Source organism: Eutrigla gurnardus, assembly GCF_963514095.1.
Source record: "Eutrigla gurnardus genome assembly, chromosome: 4".
NCBI lineage: Eukaryota > Metazoa > Chordata > Actinopteri > Perciformes > Triglidae > Eutrigla > Eutrigla gurnardus.
This window is the reverse complement of record NC_139918.1, coordinates 15,870,158-15,889,389: the sequence shown is the minus strand read 5'-3', so window position 1 is coordinate 15,889,389 and position 19,232 is coordinate 15,870,158. Positions and strand designations below refer to the sequence as shown.

Below are 19,232 nucleotides of genomic sequence, written 5' to 3'. Positions count from 1 at the left end.
GGTACTTTTACAGCTTATATGAAAATGAAAAGCAACAACAGAGCAAACAAGAAATGGGAGTTTTAAAACAAAATTATAAAATGTAATTGTGGAGACACATTTTTTTAAAGGTCCTACACACCTCTGGTTCACCCACGGGTGTTCTCGCTATAGTGCCTGATTAGACCTCTACATCTGTGTGGGAGAGTAGAGGATAGTCCTTTGTCACAGCAGACATTTTGACTTGTCATAGTAGGAAAAGCACAGGTGTTAATTAATGTTATTGACGATGGCTCTGTTCTATTCAATGTGGCGGTAAACCAGGACTGTGTCAGTGAGCCAGCATGCATCAGCACCAAGACCTTACAATGGAAACAGCTGAATGGAAGTAAATCTAGTAATAATAGTTGTATCTATTAGGGGTTTTTTTTAGAGCTGTTAGGATAACATTTTTTTTAAAGGTGTAGTTTTATTTTGTCCAAGTACTGGTTTGTACCAAAGAAAGTTGTATATGGTGTAGATATTACATTCAAAACAGATTATTACTTAACTGGCATCTGAAAATGTTTCCTATAAACCAAAATGTGCAATAAAAGCATAACTAGGAAGAATATGTCAAAAGTGAGAGATTGTTTTTCTTTTTATAAATAGAGGCAAGAAATGGGGGGGGGGGTATATATGCTAGGTAGGAATTTAAAAATGTATTCCTCGAATCCTCGGATATGCATGGTAATAAACAAGTTCAATTCCAATGGATATCTTCAACTGGGTAATTTCTTTTTGAGGGTTGATGGATTTGCTGATTATTTTTGGATGGCCATTTATTGATTACAATAATACATTACATGTATCACTGGAGTTATTAGGAACTATGACACGAATGATGTTCAGAATTGAAAGGGGTTGGACTTTGGCTCCCTCGTAGAACTACGTCAAGACAATCATCCAATCACTGCGCAGAACCACACCCGTACGTCATATCCAGCGGACCGATAACATGGTCTCCGGTTAAAAGAAAGGGCTAGCAAGAAAGAAACTGTTTAATGTTACTCCCGAAGTTCAAAGGCGGGGATGTCGCTACAGTCCAACACCCTGGCTGCTTAGTGTGACAGCCACAGCTGCTGCTGAAGTAGACATTTTGAAGAAATTGTGATTCTGGCGAAGGAATGAGCGATACTTCTCAAGGAAGTCGTCAGGCTGGCTAGCGAAAAAGTAGCTAGGCTAACTGTCGTTAGCAGGGGAGTTCTTTGTTTTGTTTTGCCAGGTGGAGGTCTGTGTGGACATGAAGATAATCTAGTGTGGACATTTGCTCTAACATTTAACGTTAGTGTAGGAGTTGTATGATCACGTACATGGTATGTGTAACAGTGTGTAGTTAAACTTAAAGTTTGTGTTTACTGGCATATCAGACAAAACTAACATTAGCAACCGAGAGCAACTTTAGCAAGAGAGATCTGATTTTAACGTCAGCCAGGACTGGACTGGAGACACGGAGATATGGGCAACTGTCTTAAGTCTCCGACATCAGACGACATTTCTCTGCTTCATGAATCCCAGTCAGACAGGGCGAGTTTCGGGGACGGGACAGACCCTGACCTGGAGCCACCTCCGCCGTACCAGGTGAGTGACTAACGTTACCGACAACTTCCAGGATACTAGTTTAAGAAAATAAAAGTTTGTGGCACACGTAGTGTTTATAAGAATAATGTTTAAAGCCCAAATGTACACACATCCCGTTTCATGTCTGTGGCCCTTTTCTTAGTTTGCAGTATAGTCAGTGAACACCTGAGTAAACCAACGGGTTTGAGAGTAATCATCATTAACTGGCCTGTCAAGAATAGCCACACCGGAGCCTCACCTGTCAGGCTCCTTTGTAAGGACACAGTGAGCTGATCCAGGGGGATTACTGTTTTTGTTTCATTTTGGTGTTTCTATTTTCTGTGACCAGGAGCCGGCTCACATGCCCATGTACCATCCAACACCCAGCCAGGCCCGCCTGGCTACCCAGCTGACAGAGGAGGAGCAGATCCGCATAGCTCAGCGCATTGGTCTCATCCAGCACCTCCCTAAGGGTGTTTATGATGGAGGGAAAGATGGCTCGGAGAAGAAGATCAGAGAGTGAGCATTTGGCTTTTTTTGTGATGTTTACACAGACATTAGAGCTGAGCACTACTGACTAATTCTGACATCATACTTTTATTACGCCAGACCTCGGTATTCATATTGAGTCATTAAAACGTGACTAATATAAGGATGCAATGATATGACGCGTTGTCTGTGGGGAACAAGGTATTCGTAACAGGTATATGATGCAGGTGAATCTTTAATTACTTCAGGTCATCAGGTGGGTCGATATCAGTCTACAAAATGTCATGGTAGCAGTATGTCCAACACCAGAGAAAACCAGCTCACATTTAAGGAGCTGGGATCAGAGAATCGTTGGCATTTTATATGATAAATTCACTTAAATTAGGACTACACCTGATGTGCATTTCATCTGTTTCCAGGTGCGTGATCTGTATGCTGGACTTTGTATACGGGGACCCCATTCGATTTCTGCCATGTATGCACATCTACCACATGGACTGTATAGACGACTGGCTGATGAGATCCTTCACCTGCCCCTCCTGCATGGAGCCTGTGGATGCTGCCCTCCTCTCCACCTATAATCCCAACTGATTTTTCACCCCTCCTCCCCCAAGCTTAGATCAAACATGGTGCCTCCAGGCCCAAAACACACACACACAAACTTAACTGCCCTCTGGTAAGAATGAGAGGAGCTTAAAAAAAAAAAAGGTCTTGGCTGTTTACTTGCACTTTGAAAATGTACTCGCCTTTTGTTGGCCCTCCATCCCCCCAGGTCTAAATAATAAGCTGGTCTTAAACATCAGTTACACAAGTCTGTAGAAAACCCTTTCCACACGACCCTGCATAATTGTGTGTGTTTGTCATGCTGACTGTGTGTGTGTGTGCGTGTGTGTGTGAGCTGTCTGATGGCTGTGCATTTCCACTTGAGCCGGTCTCAGTGGTGTTTCTCCCCAACAGGCCACAGTTCACCTTCATTCCCAGTTAGTCGTCATTAAAATAGAGATTAAGGTTAACACGATTGACCAAAATGTTACAAGGTCAAGAAACCTGTTCCTCAACATGGTGAGCTCCTGAACATGATCTCACATTAAAAATTGCCCAACACTTTGGAGGTATGGGAAAACACCGCTGAAATGCACAGGGTTGGTGTTAAGATGATAAAGAAGAAATCCCTCTCCATTTTGTCAAGATTTCTAAAAATATATGGACACACCTCACAGAAATCACCCAAAGTTTAATGCACACCAACAGAAGATCAAGGCTATATGATGTTCAGCCACTCCAAAATCGCCAGACCTTTAAGAAATTGCTTTGTGTTGAAGGGAAATTATGTTATGTGGCGTGAGTGTTTCACCAGGTGGTGTGTAAAGTAGCTGGCAGCCAATGTAAAGGGCTCATTTGTGCATGGGCAGGTGGATCAGTCTGTTTAAAACATTAGAAATGCTTGCACACTTCATCTGATCCAGAGATTTGCACTTTACTTATAGGACAGTATCTAAACAATATATTAATATATGTACCTTGTAACCTTGCACTATCAATACTTCATTCCTTTCTTGAGATGCAAACGTTCTGTAACTGAAAAGGTATTTTCAAAGCTGTCAGTAGTCACGTGTCACATTGAAGTAAGCCTGAAAATGTATTTCATGAAATCTGTGATTCAGTAGTGTGAGCCTCCGCTTGACTTTTGATTCTTGTGTGTTTTTGTGTGCAAGTGAAGGGACAGAGGCTTGCTCTAGTTTAACGGAGACGCTTAACATTTTTGACACAATGAGAAAACGTCAATTTGATTCTGTGCGTTAAGCAAGGAGCTAAAGCCAGAAGGCGATAAGCTTAGTCTACCATAAATACTGTTAAGCTCTAAAACACCTCCTAGCACCTTCTGAAGTTCAGTAATTCTTTAGGCTGAGATTTTAAATTTGTGTGCGCATAAAGCTGCCTCGTGTATCTTGCCCCCATTTGGAGCGTTGGTTGTGTACATCCTCAGAAAGGCACGGTTAAAAAACAATCTCTGGCCTCACAGGAAGTTAGGTGTTGTTGAACAACGACTTGTGAGGCATGCAACTCCCCGTAGAACCCTCTTAAGTACAGATTAAACAAGATATAACATATTCATATGAACTATGGAGGTGCTGGTAGGTCATTTTTGGAACTTTGGACAGAGCTGGGCTATGGGCTAGCTGTTTCCCCCTGCTTCCAGTCTTTATGCTAAGCTACGCTAAATCTCACCTTGTGGCAAGTTGGCATGTAAGCGTATTTTCCAAAAAATATTGAACTATTCCTTTAAGAAAGAGAGGCTACATTTGAGGTGAACTTGAAACGTACATTTTCAATCCACTTAATGCAAAGTCCTTTCGTTTGTTTTATGTCACATTTGTTTTGGTTTTGTTACACTTAATGTTTCTAAAATGTCCATTCACTGTAGCAGTAGTTACAATAATTTCCTTTCAATTGGTGACATTGTTTGGTCATAACCTGTGTTACTGTTTTTTTCATCTTTTTGTTACAAAATTTTTGTTTTTTTGTTGTAAAATCGACTTTGTATTTAGGACTTCAAGTATTGAACTTTTACTGGTTAAAGCCGAACGTGCAAACCTCTGTCCCAAATGAATTTCACAGTATGAGAGACTTCTTTTATGGTGTGATCAAAGATATCAAGTTTTCCATTGAGCTTTTCCTTTGCTGTGTTTTTCATCTTAAGTTTATTCTCAAAATTAATATTTCCTGTGACCTTGTTTTGTTTCTTTCTTTTTGGAAGGCTAAAAAGCTGTCATGTAAAAAAAAAAGAACAAATAAAGAGGAAAAACGTGAATATTTGTTACTGTTTAATTAATAACAGGCAATCACTCCACTCTGTTTTTTTGTTTTTTTTAATCTGATGGCATCGGTCAGGCATAGTTGACTAAATGCATGCAAACGGGCATATTTGTGGCCCTATGATTAACAAAATAGGAGATTACATAAGAAATTCCTTTGAGCCTTTCATTAATGCAATCCTCAAATCTGGCAGTGGAGTGTGAAACGTGACAGCATAATCAGGATTCTCCATTTGACTGATGTAGCAAGCAAAGCTGAGCCATATTAATAATGTTTGATGCTTTGTTTTCTCACCTTGCGTCAGCTGAGGAGGAACACGTCCAACAGAGTGTTTTTAGCAGGAAAATCCCCTTCTGAACCACACAAGACTCACTCAAACCAAGTGGACGCCTTACTTACAGTTACATACAGTCAAATGTGACTTATGTGTGCTCATGACATTGTATATAAGGGCCACACATCCATTGTTATGCTCTTAAAAAGAACAATGGATCGCAATGTGCACTTTCGCTCTCTTCCTCTCTTTCTTCAGATTAAGCGATGCAGCTAATCAGCTTTGCTGTGTTGCAAGATTGGCAAAAGACACAATAAGGACGGACATGGAAAGGTCACCCTTTCCATAGCAACCATAATAAGATTTTGTATGACAACATATTAAATCTCTACAAATATTTCAAGAATTTAGGCTCAAGGATTATTTGTACTAATTGTTTGTGCTGAAGTGTTATTTGATCTCTGACATGCCTGCTTGTTTAAAGAAAAGACCAATTCGTTTTTAGTAGTAGAATTTATTTTTCCAACCATGAAATAGTCATGTGACACAACACGTGAACATATTTTTTATCAAACCAATGATGACAATTCCAGTTGACGAATTCTAGTACATCCAGCAACTAGAATCACTTAAATTCACATAATAGTTTTATTTTACAACCCACATCAAGTGGTGATGAGAACATACAACAATTTAGTTCATGGATCCTGTATTAATGCTGGGTAATGGCTGGCTACTGCTGACACAATGAGAACAGATCTAGGGTTTGTACATCCCATGAAAGGTGACGGGAATGGTGCATTCCACTTCTGCCCTGGCGATCTCGGAGAGATCCTTGGCGTTGAGGATGAGCAGGTATCCAGGTCTCTGGGATCCAGGAGCCACCACGATGGTCAGCAGCACTCCTGAGCACACAGCATCAGATTATCATAAAACGATTGCAATCATAGTTGGTGTATGATTGAATATATATTGTGTTGATATTGCTGTTGTCTTACCATCATCTTCATCTATCCCATCGGGAGTCTGAACAAACAGGGGCTCTGAGGGGTAGGAGTCTGGTTCTTGCCATACCCAGGTCTCTTTGGTCTTCACATTCAACTTGCAGATCTACACACAACAAAATCAGTTAATGAAAAACAAGCTTGTTTTACACCCACGCTGCTTCACTTCCAATTGAAGGTATTTTGTTAACTTACCCTGTCGGGTATGAAATGGTTGAGACCCAGGCCGTAGGCGTATGTGTAATTCTTCCCTGCGTACCTCTCGTAGTTAATCTGAGGGAACTCAAAGGCTACAAAAACAACAATAAAATGGTTACATAATGAAGACATTTCCCGTAGATATTAAAGTGTTCACCATGACTGAGTAGATGTGTTGGATGTGTTACACCTTGGCGAGGCCCGGAGAACAGCACCTCCGGCTCCAGCCAGATGGTCCCGTCAGCGTGCATCACCGCTGTGGCCGTGGTGTACGGCAGGCTCACCAGGTTCTTTCCCTGCTCCTCCTACACCGAGATGGGAAGGTATAACATGAGACTTGACATCTGTTGTTGGCAATGTGTGTCCTGATGAGCAAAACTGGTGACGCACCTTGTGGACGTCCAAGGGAATTACATATCTGCGGACCTCCGGTTGTGGCGCCATCATGGCCGCCTTCTTCACCTCTTCCCAGTTGGCTCTCAGGTTGGCCAACCAGAGGTAGTTGTAAACAAACTCAAAGCTGCACAGATAATGAACCACAACAGCTCTGTATCAAACAAACATGCATGAGATGTGCGAGGATGTTTAAAGGTTAATTATAAAAAAATAATAAAATAATAGGAGACTAGGAGCATTTCTATTGCCTCTCAACATGGCGGCGACTGAGCCGGTGGCTTGCAGCTAACGGTGCTAACAGTGCAAACTACGGTAGAAGTGCTGATAAAGCTAATAGTGTCTGCATAAAGAGGAACTGGAGGGCGGGTGCTGTGTTTCCATGACAACGCCGTCTGTTGGGATGGTGTTATCAGCTGTTACCGCGGATGAGTGCAGTGCAAAACGACAGGCATCGGCTAGCAAGCGTGGCAGGCTCACATGCACGAACATGCACGATAAGCTCGGACAACAACACACACAGAGGGAGAGTGAAGGAAGACATATTATATTATATGCTATGTTAATGCTCTGGATCACATGTATTACACCTTTACATAAAAGTGTGACATTTACCCTTTCCATCCGCAGAGGTCAACAACAATGAAGCCGTCGTCCTCATAGGTGTTGATGTGATGAAACATGCCAATAGCTGCCCCTTTGAACTTGTGATCAATGTACTCTCCTGGCTCTTTTGTGGCAATGTGAAACAAGGTCTACAACACACACACAAGAGTAGATATCATGACCTTTCAGGGGGAAGAGACGATGATAATATCAAGAGTTAGAATCAGCAAAGATATCAATCTACTGTGAGTTCTTACTCCTTGGCTCTCATTGGATTCAAAACAGTCCATGTAGTTGGAGCCTCTGATGCTCCAAGCACTCAGGAATTTCAGGAGGTTGATTTTCACCGGGGTCTCCACAAACACAAAGTGGTTGTCTGACATGCCGAAGCTGAAATAGTTAAGGAGAGAATGTCAGAAACGTGGACTTACCTTGACAAGTCTGATGACATACCAAACAGAGTCTACACACACACCTGTGCACATAGGAGGGCTTGAACCTCTCAGCACTGGGGAACTGCACCACAACCTTGGACTTCTCAATGGGATCAGACTTATCTAAGAACAGAAAACGTGAATTTGAATTAATTTAATTGAGCAAAAAAAAGCATAATTTATTCATTTTTGAGAGGATCACCATTCTGCAGCACATTTAATTTGAATATTTTAGAGACAGGAACTGAGTTTAAGGGGAGGTCACAGTGATTATCTGCTGGTGTTATCTGTGGCGATGCCAGCGCTGATCCGAACCTTTCTGTGTGGGTGGAATCTTGACAATGTTGTAGGCCAGGGTTGCTCCTTTGCCCATGCAGTTTCCAATGTTATACACTGTGCCATCTCTCTCAATGTGTGGGTGGGCTGTCACTCCATTAATGTTGATAAAGTTGCACATGTCAACCTGCATAGAAGTTAAATACATTTCACTGTGCTTTAATATGAAGAATATACAGTTTAAAAGTGGTAAGATACATCTGATAGCTGATACATCTCAAGTTGTATGATAAAGTTATATCCATGTACCTTCTTGAGCGTCTCCAGGGTATCAGGGTTCACTTTTGTGATGAAATTGGTTTCTGTTACAGCATAAAAGTCCTCACCAATGGGGTAAACATTCACCAGGCAGTTGTCTGTGACCTCAACACCCTTGAAGTAAGAGAAAAACCTGCAAACAAAAAAACATTACATTTTACAAAGATGATGCCATGAGTTGAAATGTCAGCCAACACAAGTAAAAGTCTGGAGCTTAAAATAATAATCAGATGTTGCATATTCATACATTCATTTGCTGACTGAGTTTGCTGACTTTAGTGAACTTATCATTTTTTTGATTTTATGTGCAGCTCACCTGGAGAAAATGTTTTTGCAGGGATCGGGATACGCAAAGGTGCCAAACTCAGTGATCACCACACGTTTCTCTGTGATGGCTCTCACATAGGCATCTGTTCTGACAAACCTAAACGAGGAAAAATAATTTAATCCCCAATACATTTGACATCTCTTTTGAAAGAGAAAAAAAAGTTTAATTGATTAAGGAACAGTCTTATATTTTATAAATGTATTGCTCTTAAGTTGACTTACTTTCGGACGTAGGTGACCTGGCCGTTCTTGAAGTCGAATTTGTGCATGAGGGCCTGGCCATCGAAGAGGTGATAGAAAGGTTCATCTCCGACCTCAAACAGTCCAGGTCCTAAACGGAGAAGACTTCCCTTCAGAAATGAAGGAATCCTACCTGCAAAACAGCACAACAAACACAAATCACAGATTGGTTTGAAAAGTAATAGATTTGCAAAAAAAAAAACACTTTCTGAGCTCCAAATAAAACAAACAAACCTATGACTGTTGCTGGAAGAGCCTCAGACAGCTCCTCACATGTCTCAAAAATCTTCTTGTAGCCACCAGCTGGGTGTTCAAATCTGTTACCGAACAGTGAAGACATCAACCAACATTACACCAAAGTATGTTAAACGTGACGAAATGTCCAGCAAGTTAAAGATCCAGTTAAATGTAGGAGTCTGTTAGTTGTCATTAGAAGCTGTATTTCTGACGGGTCATGCAGTTCAACGTAAACTTTTAAATCCTTCAGGAACTTAATCAGCTTGCAGACACACTCACATTCAAGTCACTGTGTAAAAGTCACAGGATTACGTTAAAGACATGTAAACAGAAGAGCTAAATAACATTATAGACATTTGCAAATCATGAAAAAGCATATTTTTCAAAGAAAAGCATAACCCATCACTGAGCACGCTTGTAAACAAAAAAAGACGACTTCCTTGTTACCTTTTGTTGAACAATATAAGATTTAAAAAAATTAAAGTTGGAATAATGCATCACTCACCGGCTGACCATGTTTGGTTCTTGTTGTGGCAACACTCTGCTCACTTCTGAACTGGACGTCTCTCTCTCACACTGGATTTAGGGTATTTATCAGTCTAGTCCCCCTCACAGTTACTTAAAATCTGCACTCTAAACTTTCCTCCTGACCAATCATGTCACACCGTGAACAACAATCCCATTGTGCCAATATCCTCTGCTGGGTCACTCAATGGCCGCCCCTCTGAAACCGGATTTATGGCAGAGAATATTTATTGCACAGAATTGGTAAATGTGTTGCAACGTTGCATGTGATTTCTCTTTTTTTCCTTTAAGATATAATTAAGCTGAGTCACACTAAGCGCAGTATATTTCAGAGTACTGATGCAATGTGCAGGGCTACATATGAACATGGAGGATGGGGATTATAAATTCAGTAATTCAGAATGCGTGCAATCCATATTAATAGTTGATTTGTGGAAACAATGGAATTGAGACTGAATTCGAAACCAAGTCAAGACTTTAGATTTCTTTATTTAGATTATACCATGTAATAGTTATGCACAACGCTAATTGAATGAACTGTGGCCAGTTGTTCTTTGGTCTCCATTCAAAATGTCTTAACATGCTTGTCTCAGTGCGACTATAATCCAGGTGTAGGGATTATGCTTGACGTAGCCTAAAGGACAAACAATGCTTTGTTCCTCCTGGGAAAAAACACCATTAGTAGTGGGAGTTTCACCAGAAGCAGTTTTGTCAGAGACGGGGGGCTGTGACGTGGCTCCCCCCCACCCAACACATTCGTACGGACCCTAATAAGCAATATATAACACTTTTATGAAAGCTAATCTATTAATCAAAGGGTCAGTTATTGAATACCCAGTGAGAGTGGCAAAGTAAGTATTTCTAGAGCACATTTAAACCCAGTTTACACTGACCAAAGTGCTGTACATAGCCCATCAACTAAAGATAGATCAAATATACACTTACAAATCAACAGATTAAAAAGACGGCAGCAAGAGACAGACATTTAATTACAGACATAACTGTGTAAGACAATTAAAATGCAGGGAAGGCAAGTGTAAAAAGGTCAACCATTATTGTGGAGGTAGTTGTAACATGCTCATAAACACCATGCACTGATGAAAATGATGTGGCGTGTGGTTTGAAAGCTCCAGAAAGAACCGGTGAGCAAATATAATGTGAATATAAAAATATTCTTGGCTGACAATTTTGTGTCAAACTACTATTTCCATGGTCAAGAATGAACGTTGATTAAAGTTAATACAGAAAAGGTGTAGACTTACATTAATGCAATAAAGAAAATATTTGATATTTGGTGTGGCAGGACAGTCACAATGTAGCTGCAGATGTTATCTGAACAATGATTTATGACAATAGTAACCATGGCATAAGATATAGATGCTTTCATGTTTCTCCCTACATGTGCGGCCACATCCTTGTTTATACCCTGTATAAATGAAAGGGAGACCTCTGTTGGTTGACTGCAGGTCAAAACTTTCCCGACATACTTTGAGTGTCGGTGTGAAAGGCTAATACCACGTCGAGCGATTAGATGAGGCGAAATTAATCACACAAGTAAACCTCAACATTTGCGACGCTTTTGGTGAAATTACGAACGTTGTTTTCACAGTAACAAGAGGAACTATGCGCATGCGCACGGAATTATAATATGGCGGCCGTATGTTACCGTCTCTAGACGTAGTCCATAGCTAACACCTAGCGTTAGCCCACAAATTACCTAAAAACGAGTAAATTTAATAACCGGCTGGTAACCGCGACATTGGTTTAAGGTTAGTGGTTCGCTGCAGTGTTTCGGTTTGAACGGTTTTAGGCGGAAAAATGAGTTACACCACGAAGGTTGTCCAGGTGACAAACGTGTCGCCGAGCACAACATCGGAGCAGATGAGAACACTTTTCGGGTTTTTGGGAACCATCGAAGAACTGAAGTTATTTCCACCAGAGTAAGTTGACTACGTTTCGATTAACTTTGACGGCAGATAAGTCACGTATTAGCTGCATGGTTTTCTAAGCAGGTTGAGTTAGTTGAACGAACGCGTAACCAGGCCCGACATGCTAGCTAGACATGTAGCTAACAGTAACCCAATAACGTTGCCTCACAGCAGCAGATGATACGTTCACGTTCGTCGTTATTTAACATTTTGTGCCTCGCACACGTCCACACACTTTTCTTTGAATTATCCAATACGTGTGGCTTGTAAAGAGCGGTCAGTTAGAATATTAGAGGTTTAAATGGGACAACTGTTGGATACCATCTCTGGGGTCGAGTTCAGTTGCAACGACAACGGTTGTTTTGGTATCTGGTCTGATTGAGTCAAAAGTTTGATAACAAAGTTCCAACGTCACAGTGTTAAGCTCATAATTTCCTCTTACTATCACAATGGTTACATGGTGTAAAATAAGCCGTCATTGATTATATTCATGTATTGATATTTTTGGATTCGTTGAGAAAATGTTGTAAAATAAAACTCCATCCATCCATCCATTGTCTACCGCTTATCCTGTATTCAGGGTCGCGGGGGTAAAATACAACTCTATAGACCAAAAGATATCTCATAACAGCAGCAAATCACCACATTTTAGAATCGGGAACCTGGGGGTGTATTTTGCTTGATAATTGACTTGTTGATCAACAGAAAATGAATCTGCATTAAATGTGATAATTGATACAAATCCACTTTGTACGGAATATAACATTTACTCGTAGTATAATTTTTACTGACTAACCAACAGTGATTGAGTAATTGTTGATCTTGGCCTTGGTTTGATGAGGAACAGGGAAGTTGTAGTGACTGGGAGTGTTTAATATTTGAGGGAGTCTTTGTTGGTGTGCATTTGGCATCACCATGGTAGTACTGTGTGTGTGTGTGGCTGTTGATTTAATACATTCCAGTGCCAGATCCACAATCTAACACTGCATGTGGTTATGATTGAACTACTTTACATTGTCAGATGCATTGCTTAGGTGATTGTACACAATTATACGCTATTTAATGTGATATTTGTGACTTTCCCAATAGTGATTCTCAGATGCCGGTGACATCGCGGGTGTGCTTTGTGAAGTTCCAGGAGCCAGAGTCCGTCGGAGTGTCTCAGCATCTCACTAACACCGTGTTTGTGGACAGAGCGTTGATTGTGGTTCCGTTCGCCGAAGGTTTGTCACGTCATTATTTCCACGTATGACTGGTCCTTGTTGATTGAATGGCATGAATAGTGAAAATGTTAAAGAGTAAAAAGGCTCTCATCTAGGCTATCCCATTTGTCAACTGCACAAATCACCTCATCTTGGCCTGTTTTTATGATCTTTTTGATGCCATTCCCTCCCATTGTAAGTGCTTAAAACAGACTTCTATTGTCAGATTGTTGGTATACTGTAGTAGCAAATCCCATATCTGTTTAACCACCACAATGCAGTTCTTTAGAAAACTGGATTTTATTTCTTTGGGCAAAGGCATATCAAGCGGTATGTATCTGCCTAAACAAGTAAATAATAATGATTTTGTATTTAGGAAACACAGTATACCAAAATCTGCTTTACTGACATTTACAGATAACATTCCCAAGATGTGGGCGCCGCAGTGAAGTTGTTTAAACTCTTAATCATATGCATTTTTTTTACTCCCCCATATTGGACTATCCTCTGTTAAACTTCTCTCTGTTATTTGTGTGTGTGTGTGTATGTGTGTGTGTGTGATTTTTGTAGTGAAGAAGGCAAAAGCAGCCCCCTCGTTGATGGCTGAAAGTGGTCCTCTGCCTGCCAACAGGGGATTGTAGACATTTGCAAAGGCCAGCAAGCGTTCAAGTCCCACCCCGCTCTTTTTTATCCTCTATTCTTTCTCTGCCTTCTCTTTCCTTCTGTCTAATTAATCTTTTCTAGGTGGTTTAGTTTAGAGTATAAAGGTCAGATATCGGGGACGTAGCCTGAAACGGTGCTCATTTTGCATTGTTTTGCAACACTTTGAATGCTGCTTAGCCGTTTTTTGGCTAAAGCATTGTTCCTTAACGGATAAGGCTGGCATTAATCTTAAGTTTTAAATGTCAACAAATCCCATGAAAAGACCTTTTATTGACCAAAAACTATTTAAAGCACATCAGTGAGCCACACTCTTGCACCGGGTGATTTTTAATTTTTTTTGTGTGTGTTCATTATGATGAATGCAGGCACTGTAGTTTCTTTCAAGTAATTCCATGCTCATCACCTTGCCGCCACAAATGCTTGCAAGCACACACCAAATATGTAATGTATTAATCCACCACTGAAAATAGTCACCAACAAATGCACTATTTACTCTGTATGAGAAACTTTAGTTGTTTTAGGAAGTCACTTTATAAATATGATATCACACAAATGATATAACATAACGGTAACACATGGGATCGTGGCTGAGAGCAGAAAGTATTGACAATTTAATATCGCCAGCTTTATCCTATAAAACCGGTAACTCTACTTAATTGAATAGCTTTAAAAGCCAATACAAAGATACTGGGTGTTAATAATCAGTGTATCACACAATGCCCATGCAGCTGACAGTGCACATACTTAACTAACTTACCCATATGCAGGCAGCTAATTTTGCAACTTAACAAAAGAACACTGGTCATTGATTGGTTATCTTCTATAACAGCCATGCTACATCTCATCATAAGTTGTGTAAGAAGCCCATCCGACCTGACACTATGTTGGTAAATTATACTCTCTTTAACAGTGGTCTCCTTTTGTTGTTGTGTTTTACAGTTCTTTTTCCTGGCTCAGCCAGTCCTGTATACCAGGCCCTGCTGAAAATACCATCCAGCAGTTTTGTCTCCTGCAGCAATTTCTCTCTCCACTGTGCTCTTTTATCTAAATGTTGTCACTGTTGTGTGTCCGTATTTAGGTCATGTCTTTTTTTGTGAAAGAGTAGTTTTGGGGTGGATTTACTGTGTGATGATTATGAGGTGTTTATTTGTTAAATTTGGCCATGGAAAAAAAAAACCCATTCAGTGGCATATTGCAAATAAAGATGATAAAATCATTTTTAATTGGACTGTGGTAGCGCAGATTAATCCAACCAGTCATCCTCTGCCTAGGTTTGGTTGATTGATGCTGTGGCAGGTAAGGATACTAGAACAATGATGTACAGCAGACACGCTACCCACCCTGAAATCTGCTATTGTCATTTAGCACGTACCAATATATGCTCTGACATTTGTGTTTTTGGTAAGTAAACACTGATAGCTTGTATAGTGTTCTTGCCAAATCCCTAAAATTCTCTCTGTTGTGTGTATCTCGATTTTTCTCTGTGTGCTTTTAGTAGCGAAGCCGCCAGCGTGAGTCGCTTGTTTCAGTAAACGTCTTAATGAAAATTGATGGCTCACCCAACTGGAGAAGCTGCTGTGCTTTCTAACGTTTGGTTCATGACTTAAAAAACACGTTCAGGTGATATATTCTTGGCAGTGTTCATTGGAGTAGTGTGATATATTCCAGCAATTGCTATGTCTCTGATTATGTTGACTATGTCAATGATTATGTTGAATTAAGGGAACTGTTCTCTGATCTTTAAGGTAACCATGTTGTTGAACCTAATTTGATGAATTGCAGTGTGAAGAATTTTTTTTTCTTTGTCTTTTCCAAAGTGTCTTCTCTGTAGTAGATGTGTGTGCGTATGTCGTTCTCTCCTAATGCCTGTTTTTACTTTCCTGTAGGATCTATTCCAGATGAGGCTAAAGCTTTGTCTCTGTTGGCGCCAGCAAATGCTGTTGCAGGAATTCTGCCAGGAGGAGGACTTCTTCCAACGCCCAACCCCATGTCCAATCCAAGTGTACGCCTTTATATTCTCTCCATGTGGAAAAATAAACAAAATCTCAATGTACTGTTGCCACATTGTATGCCATTTAACGCATGGGACACAACACAGTGGCGTGCCGTGCATTCTACCCGAAAAAAATGCCTATATTACCTATCACGTTTCGATCATGCCTCATCGTTGTCAACAGATTTGCTTCGTTAATTTTAGGACTTCTCATCCCTGTTAGCTGAAACAGTTTAACGTTAATTTCCACCTTGGAAAGGCAGTTGACAAAATAGTCTCATCACAAGGTCACTTTGGTATGTGGAATTGGAGTTCCTCCTTTTTAAGAGGGAGTATCTCAGTTGAGGGTGACAAAATGATGGGAATTGTTAGAATTTTTTTGGCCATTTTTCAGTTTTAAAAATGATTATTTGTGAGAAATGACTTTTGTGTGATGGTGTTTTGGATCTGAAAGAGTCTCCTCTGTTAAAAAGTGGAAATAATGATATTAACACCAGTATGAGTACATGAACACTTGTAACATGTCAAGATCTCAACAACAGACTGGACTAACAGAGTGGCTTTACATGCTTGTATGTGTTTGTCGTTATTCCAGATGGGAGGGAACCCTTTTGGTGTTCCGAGCATGGATGCCATGGCTGCTTTTGGATTCCCAGGTCCCAATATGAATCCCCAGGTGAGATGTGTTGAATGACACTGACTAGTAAATATTTCCCCCAAACTCTAAAAGTAATATGCTTTATTTTTTTTGTTACATAAACCTTGACACTTCTTCCCACTTTTTGTTTTGTTCCCTAGGCTGCTGACCAGCTGTTAAAGTTCATGACAGACCCAAAGTAAGTCAGTAGAAAGAAACTCCTTTGTGCCTGAATCCAGTTTAAATGACAAAGTAAAGAGATGGTGTGGTAATGAGTCAACTAATGAATAATCTTGTGTTCAGACTGAATCCTTTGGCTGCAGGCTTAAACCTGAGTGCCAGCCTGAAGGCTGACGCGTCTAATAAAGAAATTGAAGAGGCCATGAAGAGAGTCAGAGAGGCACAGTCGCTCATTTCTGCTGCTATTGAACCTGGAAGTGAGTGCAAAAACGTTTTGAAGGATTTTTCTTGTCAGGACATTGACTTTGCAGTCTAAAATTATGTCAATTGCGTGTTTGAAAATGTGACATTTTCCAAAAGTCCCATGTACATTGTCCCGTGACAATCCATCAAATTGTTTTCATTGTGTCCTGCAGATAAGGAAAGCAAAAAGAAGCGGTCTCGTAGTAGGTCCAGGAGGAGGAGGTCCAGATCACGTTCAAGACACAGGTGATCACTACTGCTAATTATCTGAAGAGTCCAGATGGAGAAGCTTTTTGTAATTTCAGAGGTTACTTGGTCTAAATCTGAGTTTCACAAACCTTTTAGCTGGGGATCCGCTTTTTAAAAATGACAAACCATCACGACCCAATTCACAATAGGCTTTACGTATATTTCATGAGATGAGGGAATTGTCCATTAATTTACGTTCCTGACCATTCACTGCTAATTCCACATTATTGTGAACAGGTAAACTGGCCATTTTGAAGAGTTATAATTTGTTGAATCACACCTTTGAGTTATGCATGTTATTAAAAACATACACTTGTTAAATACTATAAATGAAACCAAATATATGCATTAAGAGTTATAGACTATAATAATTATCAGAACAATACGAACATTCAGGATCCCCCATGTGGCTTAAAGATGAACTGCAGATATATGTTAAATAAAAGACGATGGAAGAATTTCTGCAAATTTATTCAACGACCCCAAAAAAAAATCTCTGAGAATGACTGGTCTCCATGTCTGGTTGCAGGAGAACCAGGAGCAGATCACGTCGACGGTCAAACTCCAGAAGCAGGAGGCGCTCCAAAAGCCCCCGCAGGAGACACACTGACACCCGAGACCAAAGCAGGCGATCTCCAAGCAGATCCAGGTGGGTTAGCTGTATAGATGCTTGACCTCACACCAGCTTTATGCCAATAAGAGTGAAATATGTAATTGAGCCGGTTTGAAATCTTAAATCTAATGTATCTACAGAGATAGAAAGAAAGACGATTCAGGGAGAAGGAGATCCAAAACGCCACCTAAAAGCTACAGCACAGCTAGGAGGTCACACAGCGATGAACGGTAAGTAGGACCCTGTGTGCTCAGGCAGGAATAATATAACTATATACAAACGTATGTCTTGAAGCCACTAAATTCTCACTTTTAAAGTACTCAGCTTTTTGTCCTGTTCTGCTACGCAGGAGACGTAAGAAAAGTCGAAGCCCCAGCCGATCTCCTCCTAAAAAGAGGTCTCCATCTCCCCGAAGGTTGGTGTGTTGATGTGAAACATGCGTGGATAATTAAAACATCCCATCACTACACGCCTATTTTAAGCTTCTGAGGAAATGCATGATTTAACCCAACTAGAAAAAAAGTCTGTAATTATTTGGTCCCAATCAAATAAAGTAAATATCTTTTGGGGTTTATTTGGAGCATTTGACAACACACCTGACTTTTCTTGTCCACAGACACAAGAAGGAAAAGAAAAAGGATAAAGAAAGGGAGAGGGACCGCAAGAGTGATAAAGATCGAGGTCGTGAGGAACGTGAACGCTCCGCCAGCAAGAAAAAGAAGAGTAAAGACAAAGAACGAGAACGGGAGCGGGAGAGGGACCGAGAGAGGGAGAGAGAGAGAAAATCAGATGGAGAGAAAGGAGATGTCAAGGTCAGTATAGTGTGTTGAACACGCCGTCTTCATTCTTATACACTGTGAGCGTTGCTGTCCTGATGGTAATCAGACTGGGGCTGTTGGTGCTTCAACCTGTCACATCCATTGGTTTCCTTTCACAGATCACCAGGGATTATGATGAGGAAGAGCAAGGCTATGACAGTGAGAAGGAGAGGAGAGGAGTGGAGGAGCGGAAGGATTCTGACGACTCTGCTTTGTCTCCCCAGTCTGTAGAAGGTAACGGCACAGCGCGGCTAAAGCAGGCCAAAGTTAACGGAGCTGACTATCACCATGAAGAGGACATGGATGTCAGCGACTAAGTGGTCCATCCCTCTTTGCCCCTCATTATCCCTCCATTTTGGTTGTAAACATGTTCTGACCCCCCCCTTTAAATCTAAAATGTGAAGTGAGCGTCAAATGTATCGATTTTCGCGCAAATGTACAACGCAGAATTTCAATTCTGCAGAAAGTTTGCCCGATGACATTGTCACATTGCTTCAAAGTACCCACATGCTTTTTGCCTCGACGAACGTAGTCTGTTAAAACTGGAAGTAGGCTTGCTTTGCTTTTCTCGAGCTTCTGTTGTCAGGTTATGTCACTGTTTCACATGTAGTATCTCTTTTGTTTAGTGTCGTAGTGTTATTCAGGCCTCTTCCCCCATCCTCTCGAAACACTTATATACATTTGTTTCTTGTTATTTGAAAGTGTCGATTGTTTTATCAAGGATTTCTTTTATAATAAAGCCTATTTGGGAGAACCAAGACTTTGAGAAATTGTTTATAGGTAAAACAACCAGACAAGGTGAAACGATCAGGGACTATTTTATAATGATTCATTATTCAAATTATTACAGCTTCTCAAATGTAAAAAAAATGTTTCCTTGGCATCAATTAATAAACCGACTGTCTTGACATTGTCAACTTATTTTTGACATGTTACAGATAAAGAAAATTATTGGCAAATTAATAAAAACATTGTCATTAGTTTCCCTAA

At 40.5% G+C, this 19,232-nt stretch overlaps 3 protein-coding genes across 5 annotated transcripts; 2 read left to right on the top strand and 1 right to left on the bottom strand.

Moving 5' to 3' along the window:
* Positions 1–969: 969 nt before the first annotated feature.
* On the top strand, positions 970–4,879 carry LOC311011971 (RING finger protein 11-like). The gene is made up of 3 exons (XM_084007224.1): positions 970–1,599; positions 1,928–2,097; positions 2,487–4,879. Exons 1-3 carry the CDS (start codon positions 1,477–1,479, stop codon positions 2,656–2,658), a joined length of 465 nt encoding a protein of 154 aa, XP_083863350.1. The 5' UTR covers positions 970–1,476; the 3' UTR covers positions 2,659–4,879.
* A 795-nt stretch (positions 4,880–5,674) lies between these two features.
* Positions 5,675–9,796, bottom strand: rpe65a (retinoid isomerohydrolase RPE65 a; the record flags this gene model as incomplete). Of its 2 annotated transcripts, XM_084007999.1 has the most annotated exons (14): positions 5,675–6,063; positions 6,157–6,268; positions 6,358–6,452; positions 6,551–6,665; positions 6,751–6,880; positions 7,369–7,508; positions 7,617–7,749; positions 7,835–7,916; positions 8,109–8,256; positions 8,379–8,520; positions 8,704–8,811; positions 8,937–9,087; positions 9,189–9,271; positions 9,697–9,796. In XM_084007999.1, 14 exons carry the CDS (start codon positions 9,705–9,707, stop codon positions 5,918–5,920), a joined length of 1,596 nt encoding a protein of 531 aa, XP_083864125.1. In that variant the 3' UTR covers positions 5,675–5,917. The 2 variants fall into 2 exon arrangements, with proteins under 2 accessions (XP_083864125.1, XP_083864124.1); XM_084007998.1 differs by lacking the exon at positions 9,697–9,796 and having other exon boundaries at positions 9,189–9,294.
* Positions 9,797–11,359: 1,563 nt separating this feature from the next.
* LOC311012668 (uncharacterized protein) lies at positions 11,360–18,996 on the top strand. 2 transcript variants are annotated; one of them, XM_084008269.1, is made up of 12 exons: positions 11,360–11,656; positions 12,734–12,867; positions 15,396–15,511; positions 16,098–16,178; positions 16,301–16,338; positions 16,443–16,576; positions 16,736–16,808; positions 17,341–17,460; positions 17,565–17,654; positions 17,774–17,839; positions 18,041–18,236; positions 18,467–18,996. In XM_084008269.1, the coding sequence occupies exons 1-12, from the start codon at positions 11,535–11,537 to the stop codon at positions 18,557–18,559; spliced, it is 1,263 nt and encodes a 420-aa protein (XP_083864395.1). In that variant the 5' UTR covers positions 11,360–11,534; the 3' UTR covers positions 18,560–18,996. The 2 variants fall into 2 exon arrangements, with proteins under 2 accessions (XP_083864395.1, XP_083864394.1); XM_084008268.1 differs by having other exon boundaries at positions 18,362–18,996.
* The last annotated feature ends 236 nt before the right edge of the window (positions 18,997–19,232 follow it).

Coding starts and splice junctions, on each gene's coding strand:
- LOC311011971 (XM_084007224.1), top strand. CDS start 1,477: ATGGGCAACTGTCTTAAGTCTCCGACATCAGACGACATTTCTCTGCTT. Junction 1,600..1,927: donor AGCCACCTCCGCCGTACCAG/GTGAGTGACTAA, acceptor TTCTGTGACCAG/GAGCCGGCTCACATGCCCAT. Junction 2,098..2,486: donor TCGGAGAAGAAGATCAGAGA/GTGAGCATTTGG, acceptor ATCTGTTTCCAG/GTGCGTGATCTGTATGCTGG.
- LOC311012668 (XM_084008268.1), top strand. CDS start 11,535: ATGAGTTACACCACGAAGGTTGTCCAGGTGACAAACGTGTCGCCGAGC. Junction 17,655..17,773: donor AGGTCACACAGCGATGAACG/GTAAGTAGGACC, acceptor TCTGCTACGCAG/GAGACGTAAGAAAAGTCGAA. Junction 17,840..18,040: donor AGGTCTCCATCTCCCCGAAG/GTTGGTGTGTTG, acceptor TCTTGTCCACAG/ACACAAGAAGGAAAAGAAAA.